The sequence below is a fragment of the Vespa mandarinia genome, chromosome 24 (genome assembly GCF_050613455.1).
Source record: "Vespa mandarinia isolate Hongniang chromosome 24, ASM5061345v1, whole genome shotgun sequence".
Taxonomy (NCBI): Eukaryota; Metazoa; Arthropoda; class Insecta; order Hymenoptera; family Vespidae; genus Vespa; species Vespa mandarinia.
The window spans coordinates 1,372,501-1,387,500 of record NC_140833.1 but is presented as its reverse complement, the minus strand read 5'-3'; the positions used below and the strand labels follow the sequence as shown (position 1 = coordinate 1,387,500).

The window sequence follows — 15,000 nt, the reverse complement described above, 5'->3', positions numbered from 1 at the left end:
GGTGAGGTATGAGGCGTCCTCCGGGGGGGAGGGAGGGTGGGGGTCAGGGGGAGGAGGGGAGATTTATTCCAGCCCTAAAACCCACCCCACCACACCCACGTCGTACACGATTCCAGCAGCCAACCGCTGTAACGAGAAGCTAGAACCAACCACCCCCTTTCGATGGAAACGCCAACCCCTCTTTGTGGTTTCCTTCTTTTATCTCTCTCTCTCTCTCTCTCTCTTTTTTTTTCTCCCTTTCTCTTTCTCTTTCTCGCTTGCACAGGCGCGTATCCTCTACATCTCTCTCTCGCTCTCTCTCTCTTTCTCTCTCTCTCTCTCTCTCGCTCTCTCTCTTTCTGTTCAACTGCAACACACACCCCTAACAATCGTTGGAACGACGCAGCAGGGCTTGCGATATAATATGGAAACATTTATACACAGAAGCATAATGCTGAGAAATGTTGTTGCTGGTTTGCGTAATCCTTCGTCGAAAGAGAGAAAGAGAAAGATATATATATATATATATATATATATATATATATATATATATATATATATATATATATATATATCTATATATATATATATATATATATATATATATATATATATATATATATATATATATATATATATATATATATATATATATATATATATATATATATATATATATATATATATATATATATATATATATATATATATATATATAAAAGAGAAAAAGAGAAATAGCATGAAGAGTTCAAGCGGGTTATAGCGCGTTACCGAGTTTCCACTGTTACTGGTGTTGCTATTGCTGTTGTTACTGCTGCATCTGTTTCTCTGTTGCTTCTGCTGCTGCTGTTTCTGCTTCTACTGCTATTGCTGCTGCTATTGCTGCTGCTATTGCTGCTGCTTGAAACTCTCGCGGATTTTCCGTTTGTTATTTTAATTAGAGCCTTCGGGGTCCCTCTTAACGAGAACACCATCTCTCTCTCTCTCTCTCTCTCTCTCTCTCTCTCTCTCTCTCTCTCGGTCTTTCTCTCTCTCTCTTTCTCTCTCCCTGTCTGGTACATCGTTTCCTCGGATTATTTCGTCTCTTTCTCCTGGAACGTTGACTAAAATGTAGAAGATGAGGATGAGGATGAGAGAGACACGATTGCGAGAGGTGATTATTTACGCGACGGAATCCCTCTCACTTTGAGAAAATTTATTATGAAAACTTTGTTGACTCGTTGTCGACTCCCGGCGGCATGGAATATCCAAGGGTGTAGGACCGGGGGGGAGGGGGGCGGGGGTTGAATATTGTTTTTTTCTCTCTTCCTTTTTTTTTCCATTCGCTTTTCTTTCTTTCTTTCTGGCTTTCTTTCTTTTTTCTTCTTTTTCTTTTTCTTTCATCTCTCTTTTTCTCTGTCCATCTGTCCGTCTGTCTATCCGTCTATCTGTCTGTCTGTCTGTTTGTCTTCCTCTCTCTCTCTCTCTCTCTCTCTCTCTCTCTCTCTCTCTCTCTCTCTCTCTCTCTCTCTCTCTCTCTCTCTCTCTCTTTTTTTCTCTTGCTAATTTTTCTCCAATTTATATTCTCCATGGGAGATAAGGAGGGGAAGGGAGTGGGGGGAAAGGGGAGGGAGTGGGGGGGAGTGGAGCGGAGAGGGCGAGGGAAAAAGAAAAAGAGAAAAAGTAGAAGAGATTTTTATTATCTCTTCTATTTTTTATTAAACTTCAAATTTTGTCGTTCTTGTGAAAAGAGAGAAAGAAAGAAAGAAAGAAAAAGAAAAAAAAGAAAAGAAAAAATCCACTACTTCCTTCTTAACAAATCTTACGTCCTCGTCGTTTCGTTGCTCCTTTCTTCTTCTTCTTCTTCTTCTTCTTCTTTTTTTAATTTATCTCCTTTTTTTTTCTTCCCTTTTTTCATAAATAAAAAATAAAAGGAACATACGACGATGTAGTTACAGTACGTCAAATTTTTAGTTTGTGTGCTTTCGTGATTTAAAAATGGAATTTTCTTTTTGTATTGTTTCGTCGAAAAAGTTAACTTTATTTATCATACCCCTTTTCTACCTCCCTAGCCGAAGAAGAAAAACTGGAAAATGGATTTTTTGCACCGTTTAAGGACCGGACGGCACCGTTAAAAAGTCAAAATTCTTTGAACGTTAAAAATTTTAACGTTACTTCTCTGTTTTTTTTTTTCTTTTCAATTTTCTTTTCGTTTCTTTTCTTTCTTTTTTTTTTTTTTTTTTTTTATTTTTTTGTTTTGTTTTTTCATTTATTCGTCGGAGCGTCGAAGGGAAGAAAAAAAAAACAAAAAAACGTAGGAAAAAAAAACGTCCATAGTGGTTACTTTTTACGGGACATTTTTATCCGTTAAAAAGAACCCTCTTCTTCTTCTGTCTATGTGACAGTGGTTTGCGCGTCATATACTTTTTCAAAAGTTCTCTTTTTTTTCTTAAAAAAAAAAAAAAAAAAAAAAAAAAAAAAAAAAATATATATATATATATATTTATATCGTTGTTGGATGAAAAAAAAATCGACTTACGGTTTTTTCACGATTTATTACTCTCGTGGTTTTTCCTTCTTCTTTCTTTTTCGTTTTTTTTTCTCTTGTTTTTTTTTTTGTTTCTTTTTCTTTTTAGAGAAGTAAAAAGTACCGTTTTTTTCTTCCTTCACAGCTCGTACATCAACATACATTCCTCACCCCTTTCTTTTTTATTTATTTATTTTTTTTTTTGTTTGTCTTTTTTCTTTTTTTTTTGTTTTTTTGGTCGAAAAGAATTCCTTTCCGAAAGAGTAATGAAAATAAAAAGAAAAAGAAAAAAGAAGGAAAGAGAAAAACAATCGACAAAGAAACAAGAAAAAAAAAAAGAGGGGAAAGAATTTGCGTACTCGTAATAAACTTTACAGAATAATTAAATATCTTCAAAAATATTTTTAATCCAGCTTATGCGCCTTGATAAATATTTTCTTGGATCAGTTAGAAAAACAAAACAAAAGAAAAAACACAAATAAAAAAAAGGAAGAAAGAAAGAACAAAAAAAGAAGAAAAAGAAAAAGAAAGAAAAAAAGAAAAAAAGAGAGAGAGAGAGAGAGAGAGAGAGAGAGAGAGAGAGAGAGCGCAAAAATAAAAGAAAAGATCAGGAAGCAAGTAATCGAATAAACAATAAGATCAAAAAACGTCTTTCCTTATGCCAGGTTGGCAGCAAACATGGGCAATATTGATAAAATAAAATAAGGCCGGTGGTATATATTTTGAAATCGGATATTTTAATTTTATAAATAGAGAAGATCATTTCGATTTCTTAGTGGGAGTGAGAGAAAGAAGGGCGGACGCGGAGGGGAGGCGGTTATTGTCGCGGCAAAGAGGCACGGAAGAAGGATAGGGTGGAGGGTGGAATCTTTTCTCGTAGATTTTCTATATATTTCTTTCTTTTTTTTTTCTTTTTTTTTTTTTTATTTTTACAAGCTCCATTTAACGACCCGGATGCGGATGGCTCCACCACCTAATAGTGTCGTATTCGATTCCAAAAAGACCGACCGACCACCCGACCGACCTCCCTCTAACGATTTCAAAGTAATACCGCGATTTTTTTCTAAACCCCGTTCCTAAAGCGATCCCGTATCGCATTACGATTCTTTATTTCGGCCCTCCCCCCTCCCCACTCCCCCGAACAACCCCGCAATCCTCCCAATTCCGAGTACCCAACTCCATCTCCCTCCCACCCCTGCGAATATAATTCGATGATTATTATCAAGAGAGGAGCCTACTTTTCTCGAGGGTTTCCCAAAAACCCCGTTGGGTAGGGTTGCGTCTTACAAAAAAAAAAAAAAAAAAAAGAAAGAAAGAAATAAAAAAGAAAACGGGGAACGATTTCCCATTATTGTTTTTTTTTCTTTTTCTTTTCTTTCTTTTTTTTTTTTTTTTTTATCGATACCACCAACCACCTGAATCCCTTCAACTTCTCCACTTTGTCTCATCATTTATGTATTGGTATGGATCAATCGTTTCTCTTTTTTTGCCTTTTTTTCTTTTGTTTTTAGTTCTAATTTTTCTTTTTTTTTTTTCTTTTTTTTTTCTGCAACACTATCACGTTTATTTCATATACGTAACAATTATCGTGACATATAAATTGCTCATTCGCTTTTTAAACATACCCAAAGGATCTTTATTCTAAACATTTTCGAATAACAAGCTTTGACCTTTGACATAATATATATAGTACTATCAGTGTATTTTTTCTCTCTGTGTATATGCGTGTGTGTATGTGTGTGTGTGTGTGCGTGTATATATATATATATATATGTATTTATGTATATATGTCATGTGTATCTAGTTGTATTTGTGTAGGTACACTTAAAAAATGATTATAGTAATTTAATAAAGATATAAAAAGAGACAAAGAGAGAAAGAGATAGAGAGATAGAGAGAGAAATAGAGAGAAAGTAAATTGAAATGATTTGTACTATTTGTAAAAAATTTGTAACAAATCTAACAATATACGTTTTTGAATAATTAAATTGTAATTAATTAATAGAATATACTTAACAAATGGATCGGTATAAAACTTTCATTTCAATTGCATTTATCTTGGATCTATCGATCATCATGATTGTTTATCTAAAATAAATTTGTTACATAGGATTATGAGATTAATAATAAAAAAAAAATGCATATATATATATGTGTGTGTATGTGTGTGTGTGTGTATGTGTATGTGTGTCTGTGCGTGTGTGTATAACATCATTGTAAAATGCACCCTTTGTATATGGATAACAGATATATATATATATATATATATATATATATATATATATATATATATATATATATATATATATATAATATATATATAATCAAATTTATGCAAGTGTCTTTTTAATTAGTGTCGTATAGTCTTTATAGCTGCACAGATATATAAGTGTACAATTGTTAAAGCCATATATCATATATCTTAGTAACTTAATAATATAATATTATATCAAGTAATAGAAATTTGTCGTAATATTAATAATTATATAAATGCTTTAAAAATTTAACTTAAATATTGTCTTTGGACGTGAGACTATAATGTTATTATATCAAAATCTTAAATGTAAAGAGAAAAGAAAAATAATTTCTTAATCTTTAATAAAAACATAAATGTGTTAATAAGTGGTACCAACAAACTGTGCAGCTAAAATAAATGAAAATTAGTTTGATCTTCCTAGTGAAAAATATAAACTGTCAATACTTTTGAATCAAAAATAATGCTACAAGCATAAAGTATTAAATAAATGCAATCTACATGATGCGACAGATACAAAAAAAAAAAGCTAGCTTAATAAGCAAATCGCAATTTGCTATCGTATCCTAACTTGTCCAGATTTGGATTACAAGCAATATTTATCATTGGTACTGGACCACACATTAATACAATAGTATCAGGGGACGGTGGAAGCATGTGTTCTTTTATCATCTCTGCATTAATATGTCCTGTACTATAGGGCCAATTTTCTCTTCCATTATCTACAGTATACCATATCTTAAATTTATCAGAATGATTTTTAGCAATATCATCCAATTCATCTTTCAATAATATGTCCTTCTCCGTTTGATTGGCAAAAAGTAAAGATATTTGAGTTTCATCCAAAGGATCTTTTATTATAGCTCTAACTAACTGCAACATTGGCGTTATACCAGTTCCACCGGCTAACATAACAACCTTAATAAGAAAAAGAAAACAATTCAATTATAGATTTTTCTATATTTTATTGATATTGATAATAATGTTATTCAATGAGAAGAAAAAGAATGCATAAAAACCTTTTTAACGTCATAATCAGTCGGTGGATCCTTTCTAAGGAGTTTAATAGAGAATTTTCCACGTCCTTTGTAAACAAGACGACCAGATGGACCTCTTATATCTATTGTATCACCTATTTTCATATTTTCCAAATACTGTGACATTTTACCACCCTCAAGAAATTTGGGATGTACATTTTTAAAGTATACCTAAAAATATATCATTGATTAAAAACACTTTCTTATAAATATTACTAACGTTATAATAAATTAATGATGAATACCTTAATAACGAGATCAACATATCCATGATCGTCGTCACTGGAAACAGGAGTATAGGAACGTATAACTACTTCATCTCCTATCTTAGTAGTCAAATGTATATGCTGTCCAGTAGGAAGACCAAGTACATGATTTTCCGTTGGCAAACCAAATCTAAACTTTCTAGTATCATGACTTATAACATCTTTCTTTATCAATGGTACACTGTATTTAACAACTGGATCAACCAACAATACAGGATTTTTCTTTTTCTTCTTTCCATCAACTTTGGATATGTAAAATTTAATAGCAAGACCTATTGCAGCAATAGTACCCACTGCGGCTAATACTGGCAAAATCTAAAGAATAATTTTTACAGACAAAATTACATTGAATTATTTTACAAAGAAAAATTTATAGGGATTATATCAATTTCCTATATATATATATATATATATATATATATATATATATATATATATCTCATGGTCTGATTTAAGAAAGAGAGAAAGAGAGAAATAGAAAGAAAAAGAAAAAGGAAAGGAAAGAAAGAAAAAAAGAAAAGAAAAGAAAAAATGGCAAAGTATTATATCAGCATTGATTTTTCTTTCTCACACGTTCATCTAATACTAAAGAGAGAGAGAGAGAGAGAGAGAGAGAGAGAGAGAGAAAAGGGGTTGATCCTTTAATAAGATCAATAACACACACAAAATTTCAATTGGTAATAATGGTCTACATTGAGACTATTCATAATACACTTGAAACAATCTATTCAAATATAGAAAATCAAAATTATAATCTAACTATCATTAATATTATTCGCGTAACTTACCAAAGAACGGAGGCCCGACATCGTGATTAACCCGTTAGAGCTGCACGTGGTGATAAATACACCCGTTAGAAATGAGAAATATATATATGCACATACACATATATATATACATATATATACATATGTATATATATATATATATATCGTACGGTTGAAACGATCGAGAGGAAGGTCAAGATAGAAGGAAATTTCCTCGTTAAAATTTATATCGATGGAAATGAAAATGAAAAGGAGTGGGGATGAGCAAAATGGATAGAAGAAAATAATACAGTTGAATGAAAAAAGATAGAGAAAAAATCAAAGAGAAAGAGAGAGAGAGAGAGAGAGAGAGAGAGTTACACTTTACTGCGGAGATACGAACGAAATTCAAAGAGATCAAACGTATTCTAAATTTCAGTAGTACGTCATAGAAAAGGAACGAAGATAGACGAAGAATGAGAGAGAAAGAGAGAGAGAGAGAGAGGGAAAGAGAGAGATAAAGAGAGAGAGAGAGAGAGAGAGATAGAAAAAGAGAGAGAGAGAGAGAGAGAGAAAGGTGTAGAAAGACAAACAGCAATTTCTGATGCGCGAATAGTCGACACGAAGGGTCACAACGGGGCGCTAACCCTTTAAAATAGAATCCGTTACCCTCGATCTAAGAACGGTTTCTACACGTCGGCCATTATTTATAGATCGTATTAATGGACGGGATAGCGCGAGCTTCGAATTATTCGTTCGTTTTTCTCTCTTTTTTTTCTTTAACTTTTTCTCTCTCTCTCTCTCTCTCTCTCTCTATCTCTCTCTCTCTATCTCTTTCCCTGTCTTATTCTATACGTCTCTTTATCTATTTCTTTTTTTTTTTCTTTCTTTCTTTCGATCCTATTCTACGCACCTGAATCCATTTTGGCGCAGTAATAACCTCGTGCGAATTTTCAATCGTCATGATCGTATCGACTTCTTCTTGATGAGAATGATCAACTAATTAATCTCCTCTCAAGATCTTTACATTTATTCTCATTCTCTCTCTTTCTCTCTTTTTCTCTTTCCCTCTCTCTCTCTCTCTCTCTCTCTCTCTCTCTCTCTCGTTCTCTCGTTCTCTCTCTCTCTTTCTTTCTCCCTCTTTATATTTCTCTCTCTCTCTCTCTCTCTTCTTTCTTTTTCTCTCACCCTCTCTCCCTATAGTCCTTTTTTTCTTTAGATCGATAAAATTTTGATTGCGTGGCAATTAATACGAATATTATTACTGTGGCAGTGAGAAAAGGTTAATCGCCGTTTAAGGTCAAAATACGAATGACGTGTGTTGTTGAATCGGGCTGCTGCCATATTGATTAAAAGATGGCGCAACAGTCGCTTGGCGCGAATACCTTTATTTAAATTTCTAATGAGACCTTTGCTCTTTTTTCTTTCTTTTTCTTTTTTTTTCTTTCTTTCTTTCTTTTTTTTTTCTTTCTTTTTCTTTTTTTTTTCTTTTCTTTTCTTTCCTTTCCATTTTATTATTATTACATTGTAACAAACATCGTGTCATCGATTACTCGTTAATATCAATACGATTCTCATTAATTTAATTATCATAAATTACCGTACTTAATTCAATTATCATATTCACTACTTATTCCATTTGTAATTAATTTATTAAACACGATTAATTGAAGCTTTATTGTAATTAAATATATTCATAATACTGATACCTTATATCCTTGATAAATCAGTTAATGAATTTCATTTACGTATTCAACGATAATATTATACAACTTTAAATTAGACCGATTATATATTTGTTACGAATTATTTATTGGACTCGATCGAACAAACGGAGATTACTTAATCTAACAAACAAGTTAAATATATTTTCACGTCATCATTATATACTTGGTTTCTTTTAGAAATTGCACGTGCTTACGTATTTAGACACACACATTACACATACACACACACAGCACATATTTATATGTTTATTTTTCTTTCTTTCCTTTTTTTACTTTTTAAATACCAATGCAACGACATTGTGACACTTTAACAATATATTTATATCAATTGTATGCATATGCCCGTTAATGATGATAGGTTATATGCGTACATTGATTTACCTTATACGTTTTCGTTTCTGCATCTATGTTATCCATTTTGTCAAAAAAAAGAAATTTTTAGAAAAGAAAAAAAAAAAAAGAAAGGTAAAAAGACAAGAAATAAAATACAAATCGGATAAAGATTAAAATGATGATAATAATGATTATTATCCTTTAATTCAATTTCACTTGTAAGAAAATGAATATGATTTAATAAATTAAATTTACAATAACGATACGTAAACGTAACATTCGCTGCTGGACGATAGTCCATTTAATGACTGACGAAAGAAAATACTACTATTTATTGTCGATTACTCACGTAGACATCTATATAACGGGTGTCACGAGACAATAGTTTCGTTTTATTCATGAATTTCATCGTATCACGATTAATAAAAATTTAATAATTGAATACAATTTGTCGAACGAATGGATTATAATTGTATAGCGTGATGTAAAAAATCTATTCTGTCGTGTAATTAAATGACTCATGGAAAACAACGAATGAAACAAAATAAAAGATATTTATGATCTGTAACGTGTGCTGCTCTTTTCTGAATTAGATTTTCTTTTTCTTTTTCTTTTTCTTTCTTTTTTTCTTTTTTCTTTCTTTACACTCGCATAAAAGATTTCAATTTGAAGATCTATTGAAAATATTTTCACGTTTACGTTTTTTTTTTCTTTTCAAAATTCCCGCGAGAATGTTTATTCGTACAACGTAACGACATCTGACGGATTTACAATGAATTATTAATACTTGAAAATTTTCTATCAGATTGCGCTTCGATCATCGCGAATTTCAGCAATCTGATAGGATAAGTTGAATAATGTTGATTTATTTTCTCATATGTTACTTTTGTTTACGTCGAATAGAATTTAAATGATAATTTTTTATTCTCTAATATATATATATATATATATATATATATACATGTATATATATATATATATTGCATTTAAATATTTTGAACGGTTAAAAATAAAAATCGATCATTCGTCTTAATGCCTCTTATACACCGTGCGTTATTTACATGGTTTATTTTGTTAATATTTTTGGTACTTCTCGTTTTAAGACTTGATCAAAGAATACAATGGAATTGGTTTATAGTGTTTATACCAATGTGGTTATACGATAACATATTACTTATTTATATCATTTTTAATATGATCTCTTATTGTAAAAACGGAAGAGTCAGTAGTTTACGTAGAGAAGTATGTATTAATTATAGGAAAAGAAAATAAATATATACATATATACATATATAAATATATATATATGTATGTATAATCTTTCTTTTTTTTATTTATTCATTTGTTTATTTTTTTTTCTTTTTCTTTATCAGAAGTATTTGTTACAGTATTGTAAAAAAAAAAAAAAAAAAAAGTAAAATATCAAATATCTTATTGCCATAATTAATTTATGTTGTTTCAGACATGGTATATGACAGCCGTACTTATGAAGTTAAGCGCACAAATTTTAATTTGTTTGAAATTAGAAGTACCATATTGGTTTTTACCTGCCAAAGTTGTTTTAGCCCCATTCTGGTTGCTTCTACCAATTTTAGCGGTGGACGTTTTCATTCATTTAATTAAACACTGTAGATACTGACAATAACCAGAATTTAAGTTTTTCTTGGACATTTAATAAAATGTAAGTTAACATTGAATTTTATATGTATATATTTATACACATCTCAATGGACATGATATGATAGTTCATACATTGAAAATATTTCTGACAATTGTTAATTGATTTTTTCTAAATGAACCCTTGAAAAGTATTTTATTGAAATATTTATTAGAAATTAATCTTTTGCTTATAAGAAAAAAAAAAATTATTTTATTATTATTATCATTATTATTATTATTATTATTATCATTATTATTATTTTCCTTCTTTTATTTATTCTTATCAAAGAACATCCAACAATAGAATTTTTGTAAAAGCACAAAATATAATATAAATGAAGAAATAAACAATAAATTGTGAACTTCAATCTAAATGGCATGACATCTAATGTGATAATAGATTGTTATTTTATATAGATGGTTGAAATGTTGTGTTCACAAACATTTCAACTGAACAAATCACAAGATGCCATCTGGTATACTATAAATACTTTCCATTGCACAAGGATGGCTATAACAGAGTTATAAATAAGTAACTTCGTGGCAATCTTCATTATAGAAACTTTTCTTAGCTAGTTCTCAAGCTAGAAATTGATAATTCTTTAAAGTCAGCATATTATCTTTTCTTTACTGGTGATTTAATATAAGGTGTTTAAGACTTAATTGATAGATATTAAAAATGGTGAGAAATTGTGAAGAGAAAAAAAAAAAAAAAAAAAAAAGAAAAATACAATTCTTGATACATTACATAATATAGTTTATTGATATGAGTGTTTTTCATAGTTGTTATACGTGAGAATAATTATTCAGTTACTTATGTATCTAATGCAAAATAGTTTTATTCATTTTCAAAGTTCTGATAGTGAAGTGTAATTAGTGTAATTAGAATATAATTGTCCCTTCCAATTGCCATGGAAGATTTATTAATATTATAGTATATGTTCTGATAGTGTTAATTGAATGTGTATTATAGAATTGTGTTTTGTGTCATTTTGATCTTAATTTTTTTCTGATACCTTGCATTAGAAATAAGTGAAATTATAATAATTAATTTAAATCTATTATCGAGTAAATATATTAATAAGGATTTTGAATTTATAATTTTACATAAGGATATTCATTTTAGGTGGCCATGCGAATATTTTTACTTTTCTATTTAACCATGGTTTTCCATAGAAAAGGTATTGCTAGAGCTACAGTTACAGTGAAAGAAATTATGGCTGGTCATTTAGCTGAACTTCCATGTTTAAGTAGTGATGATCAACATCGATTCATGTTTTGGCAACTTACCGATGATAGACATGTAATTGGTCCTGGAAATCCTTTAGATGTTAATAAGTACAATTATGAAGTGTTAACGGGGACACTTTATATTAGGGTAATTATTATTAATTTTTTTTACTTTTATAATGATACTTTATGCATATATGATTGATTCTATGAATGAAAAATTAATTAATTAGGGAGTATCGACTGCTGAATCTGGTTTTTATAAATGTATTTCAAAGGGTATACACGATCATTCTGCTGTTAATGTTCATATTGTTGAATTAATAGTTAAGAAAAATTGGGAAGATGTTTGGGAAAACGATTTTGAGGTAATTTAATTATATCTATATATTATTGATACAGAAACACAATGCTTAATTAAATATTTGTAATATAACATATCTTTAATTAATTCCCATTAATTTATTCCTATTATTAATCATTCTTTAGGCAAATTTGCTAAGAGGAATGGCTGCTACGATGGTAGTAGTTGTAGCTGTTGCTGTTATCCTTCTTATTATAATTATCAAACGGAAGAGGAGTCATGGATTCTTTGGTAACATTGCCATTTATAAATAAGACTATTATAATGATCAAATAATATGCATTGTTATTTTCTTTTTTCTTTTTTTTTTTTCTTTTTTTTTTCTTTTTTTATGAATTACTTACGACAAAGATTTTTATAGATTTGGATGAATCAAGAGAAAATTCACCGGCAAGATTTAGAGGAAACATTATAAATACAGCACCTGCCATACCCACTCAAGATGTTGATGATGGCGGAATTGAAAATCCTCTTGATATTGACTTTCCCAAAGTATTTAACCAAATGCAAAAGAATCAAGGATTACCATAAGGATTTATGGAACCCTATATGTGTTTCTTAAACATTAGAAAAAAAAAAGAAAAAAGAAAAAAAAAATAAAACTTTCATAAAAAGGGGAAAGCAAAGGGGAAGAAACTTAAAGCAATTTTATGTCAGTATCAAATTGTGATACCTATGATGAATATAGAGAAATTATAATTTATATATAAATTGTGATAGAACTTGTGCAATCCAAAAAGAAAAACAACAAAAAAAAAGTGTTATTATATATACAAGAATAAATCGTTTTATTAATTTTAGAACCAAATAGAATAATTATTAAATTCTTTATTGTTACTTTTGTAGACTTTGATTATTATTAATTGGTAAATATATGTTTTTCTTTTTTTTTTCTCTTTTCTTTTCTGTTTGTCTCTTTCTTTCTTTCTTTCTTTTTCAATGAAACATACAAACAAATTGGATAATATGTATTTTCACGTGGTACTTGCATTTATACTAGGTGTTGTATCCATCATACCATCGTCAATTCCATCGTCATCGTCGTCATCCTCATCATCCGGTTCAATTTCAGTTTCAAGCAAACGTATTTTTCTATTATTTTCATTAAGAATTGCCGCTACTTTTCGTGCACCACTAACTGCCAATCGTCTAGCAGATATACCTTGAAATGGTCTTGGCCATATTGCACCCATAACATCGGTTAAACATAATGAAGATTGACTTTGATGATCTAACAATTTGACATGACTCGATGGTAATTGCAAAAGAGTCGATGCATAATTTTGTTTGTTCAATAAAAGTAAACTAAGATAATCTTGCGAATAAAATTGTAAATCGGCTATAGCATTGTCGATTGAATTTTTCGAAAAGGATCCTATAAAAGAAACGAAAAGAAAAGAAAAAAAAAAAAAAAGAATCAATATTACTGTTAAGTTTATACAATAATTAACGTTAACAAGTAATATAATTTTTATTTGAAAATATTTTATAACGACCAACCTTGCTTGTTATCGACATCTATTATAGCTGATTTAAAGTATAATGAAACGGATGATGTATTTGTTAACAATGGTTCAACTTGAAAGAGACGTAAAAATTTACGTTCAATATCGGAACTGGCTATTAACAAATTACCATCGTTCGTTACTATTTGAGAAGATAAAACGCTCGTAGATGGTATTAATGATGTTTGTAATATTTTAAAATGATTGACCAAATCCTCATATGCTACTGCAAAAACATCACGTATGGCATTAACTAATTTCTCATGAGATTGTAACAATGAAAAATTCAAATCTTGTTTCATTATAAGAGAATGATCACGAAGACAATGATTCTCATTTAACATGGATGCCCATTCACTTCCTTCTGGTGTTAAACAAGTTTGTAATGGCTCGTGACGTAAATATTGTCCTAATTTTTCTAAATTTACACCTTTTCTACTGCCAGTGCTCGATTCAATTTTATCAAATCCTTTAAGAAATTCAGCGATAAATATTAATTCCTGTTGGCTCATACGACTTACTTCAGACGGTATCCTTTCGTCTGTTAATCTTTGAATCTCTACGTATAACCACCTTAAAAAAAAAAAAAAAATATATATATATATATAAATAATAAAAATCATTATAATATAATAAATAAATTATCCTTTAAGAGATAGAATTTTGAAGAGATTTTTACCTAAAAAATGCTTTGTAATCTCTCATGCTATGATCTATCACTTGTTGCATTTCAGAGGCCTTAGCTAAAAAAGCTTCTGACGCATGAAGAGCTTTTGTTATGAGACTTTCATTTTTTAAACCAAGAGATTCATAAGGTCCACCTAATCTAACCATACCACGGATTTCAGCTAATTGATATACTAATGCCATTCCTACGCTGTTCAAATTTTTCACAACCAATTTCTATAGAAATTTAGAATTTATCATTATACCGTATATATATATATATATATATATATATATATATATATATATATAATTTCAAAGATATTTTTGAATTAATATATCCAACCTGTATATTACTATAACACATCTCGATACTGTGACCTAATTTTTTCAGACCTTTCTCAGTTAAATCACGCAATAAAAAGTTCTCTAAATTTTGTGTCGGTATACCAATCATCAATAATTCTAAAAAATCTGCAGCCACTGCACCAGGTGGATTACTTTCGGCGTATCGTGCGAGTTTATCATCCATCTCTGAAAGAATTGTTTCCCAAGCTTCAGAAATAGCCATTAAAGTACGCGATAGATAATCCATCAAACATTCTATGTTTGCTTGAGCTTGAGCTACCTAATAAATAGATAATAAATAATTCCTAATTATTCCTAATAGTAAATTGTAAAACTAGTAAATTGTAAAGATGAAAAACTCTTTGATAAATTAATATTCT

At 29.8% G+C, this 15,000-nt stretch overlaps 4 protein-coding genes across 9 annotated transcripts in view; 2 read left to right on the top strand and 2 right to left on the bottom strand.

Moving 5' to 3' along the window:
• Window positions 1-4,096: 4,096 nt before the first annotated feature.
• On the bottom strand, window positions 4,097-9,039 carry LOC118442439 (NADH-cytochrome b5 reductase 3). 4 transcript variants are annotated; one of them, XM_035868018.2, is made up of 5 exons: window positions 7,977-8,121; window positions 6,831-6,870; window positions 6,022-6,357; window positions 5,759-5,947; window positions 4,097-5,657 (listed from the first exon to the last, which is right to left on the bottom strand). In XM_035868018.2, the coding sequence occupies exons 2-5, from the start codon at window positions 6,849-6,851 to the stop codon at window positions 5,274-5,276; spliced, it is 930 nt and encodes a 309-aa protein (XP_035723911.1). In that variant the 5' UTR covers window positions 6,852-6,870; window positions 7,977-8,121; the 3' UTR covers window positions 4,097-5,273. The 4 variants fall into 4 exon arrangements, with proteins under 4 accessions (XP_035723911.1, XP_035723912.1, XP_035723910.1 ...); XM_035868019.2 differs by lacking the exon at window positions 7,977-8,121 and adding an exon at window positions 7,702-7,844; XM_035868017.2 differs by lacking the exons at window positions 6,831-6,870; window positions 7,977-8,121 and adding an exon at window positions 8,897-9,039.
• A 672-nt stretch (window positions 9,040-9,711) lies between these two features.
• On the top strand, window positions 9,712-10,487 carry LOC146872259 (transmembrane protein 60). Its single transcript, XM_085664045.1, has 2 exons — window positions 9,712-10,090; window positions 10,311-10,487. Exons 1-2 carry the CDS (start codon window positions 9,881-9,883, stop codon window positions 10,485-10,487), a joined length of 387 nt encoding a protein of 128 aa, XP_085520171.1. The 5' UTR covers window positions 9,712-9,880.
• Window positions 10,488-11,049: 562 nt separating this feature from the next.
• LOC118442440 (uncharacterized) lies at window positions 11,050-12,703 on the top strand. The gene is made up of 5 exons (XM_035868020.2): window positions 11,050-11,189; window positions 11,634-11,885; window positions 11,971-12,105; window positions 12,227-12,332; window positions 12,463-12,703. The coding sequence occupies exons 1-5, from the start codon at window positions 11,187-11,189 to the stop codon at window positions 12,630-12,632; spliced, it is 666 nt and encodes a 221-aa protein (XP_035723913.2). The 5' UTR covers window positions 11,050-11,186; the 3' UTR covers window positions 12,633-12,703.
• The window catches only part of APC4 (anaphase-promoting complex subunit 4), a 4,457-nt gene continuing 1,918 nt past the window's right edge, over window positions 12,462-15,000 (bottom strand). For all 3 annotated transcript variants that reach the window (XM_035869018.2, XM_035869017.2, XM_085664042.1), the window contains exons 5-8: window positions 14,619-14,900; window positions 14,286-14,509; window positions 13,602-14,179; window positions 12,462-13,476 (exon numbers count right to left, since the gene is read on the bottom strand). In XM_035869018.2, coding sequence (XP_035724911.1) covers window positions 13,076-13,476; window positions 13,602-14,179; window positions 14,286-14,509; window positions 14,619-14,900 — 1,485 coding nt within the window. In that variant the 3' untranslated portion in view covers window positions 12,462-13,075. The remainder of the gene's footprint in view (window positions 13,477-13,601; window positions 14,180-14,285; window positions 14,510-14,618; window positions 14,901-15,000) is intronic.

What these genes read in the sequence shown, in the direction of transcription:
- LOC118442440 (XM_035868020.2), top strand. An exon ending in TTTGGGAAAACGATTTTGAG is followed by an intron (nt 12,106 to 12,226) that starts GTAATTTAATTA and finishes ATCATTCTTTAG; the next exon opens with GCAAATTTGCTAAGAGGAAT. An exon ending in GAGGAGTCATGGATTCTTTG is followed by an intron (nt 12,333 to 12,462) that starts GTAACATTGCCA and finishes AGATTTTTATAG; the next exon opens with ATTTGGATGAATCAAGAGAA.
- LOC146872259 (XM_085664045.1), top strand. Translation starts at nt 9,881, where the DNA reads ATGCCTCTTATACACCGTGCGTTATTTACATGGTTTATTTTGTTAATA. An exon ending in TCAGTAGTTTACGTAGAGAA is followed by an intron (nt 10,091 to 10,310) that starts GTATGTATTAAT and finishes ATGTTGTTTCAG; the next exon opens with ACATGGTATATGACAGCCGT.
- LOC118442439 (XM_035868016.2), bottom strand. Translation starts at nt 7,752, where the DNA reads ATGACGATTGAAAATTCGCACGAGGTTATTACTGCGCCAAAATGGATT. An exon ending in CTGCGCCAAAATGGATTCAG is followed by an intron (nt 6,358 to 7,701) that starts GTGCGTAGAATA and finishes ATTATTCTTTAG; the next exon opens with ATTTTGCCAGTATTAGCCGC. An exon ending in ATGTTGATCTCGTTATTAAG is followed by an intron (nt 5,948 to 6,021) that starts GTATTCATCATT and finishes ATATATTTTTAG; the next exon opens with GTATACTTTAAAAATGTACA.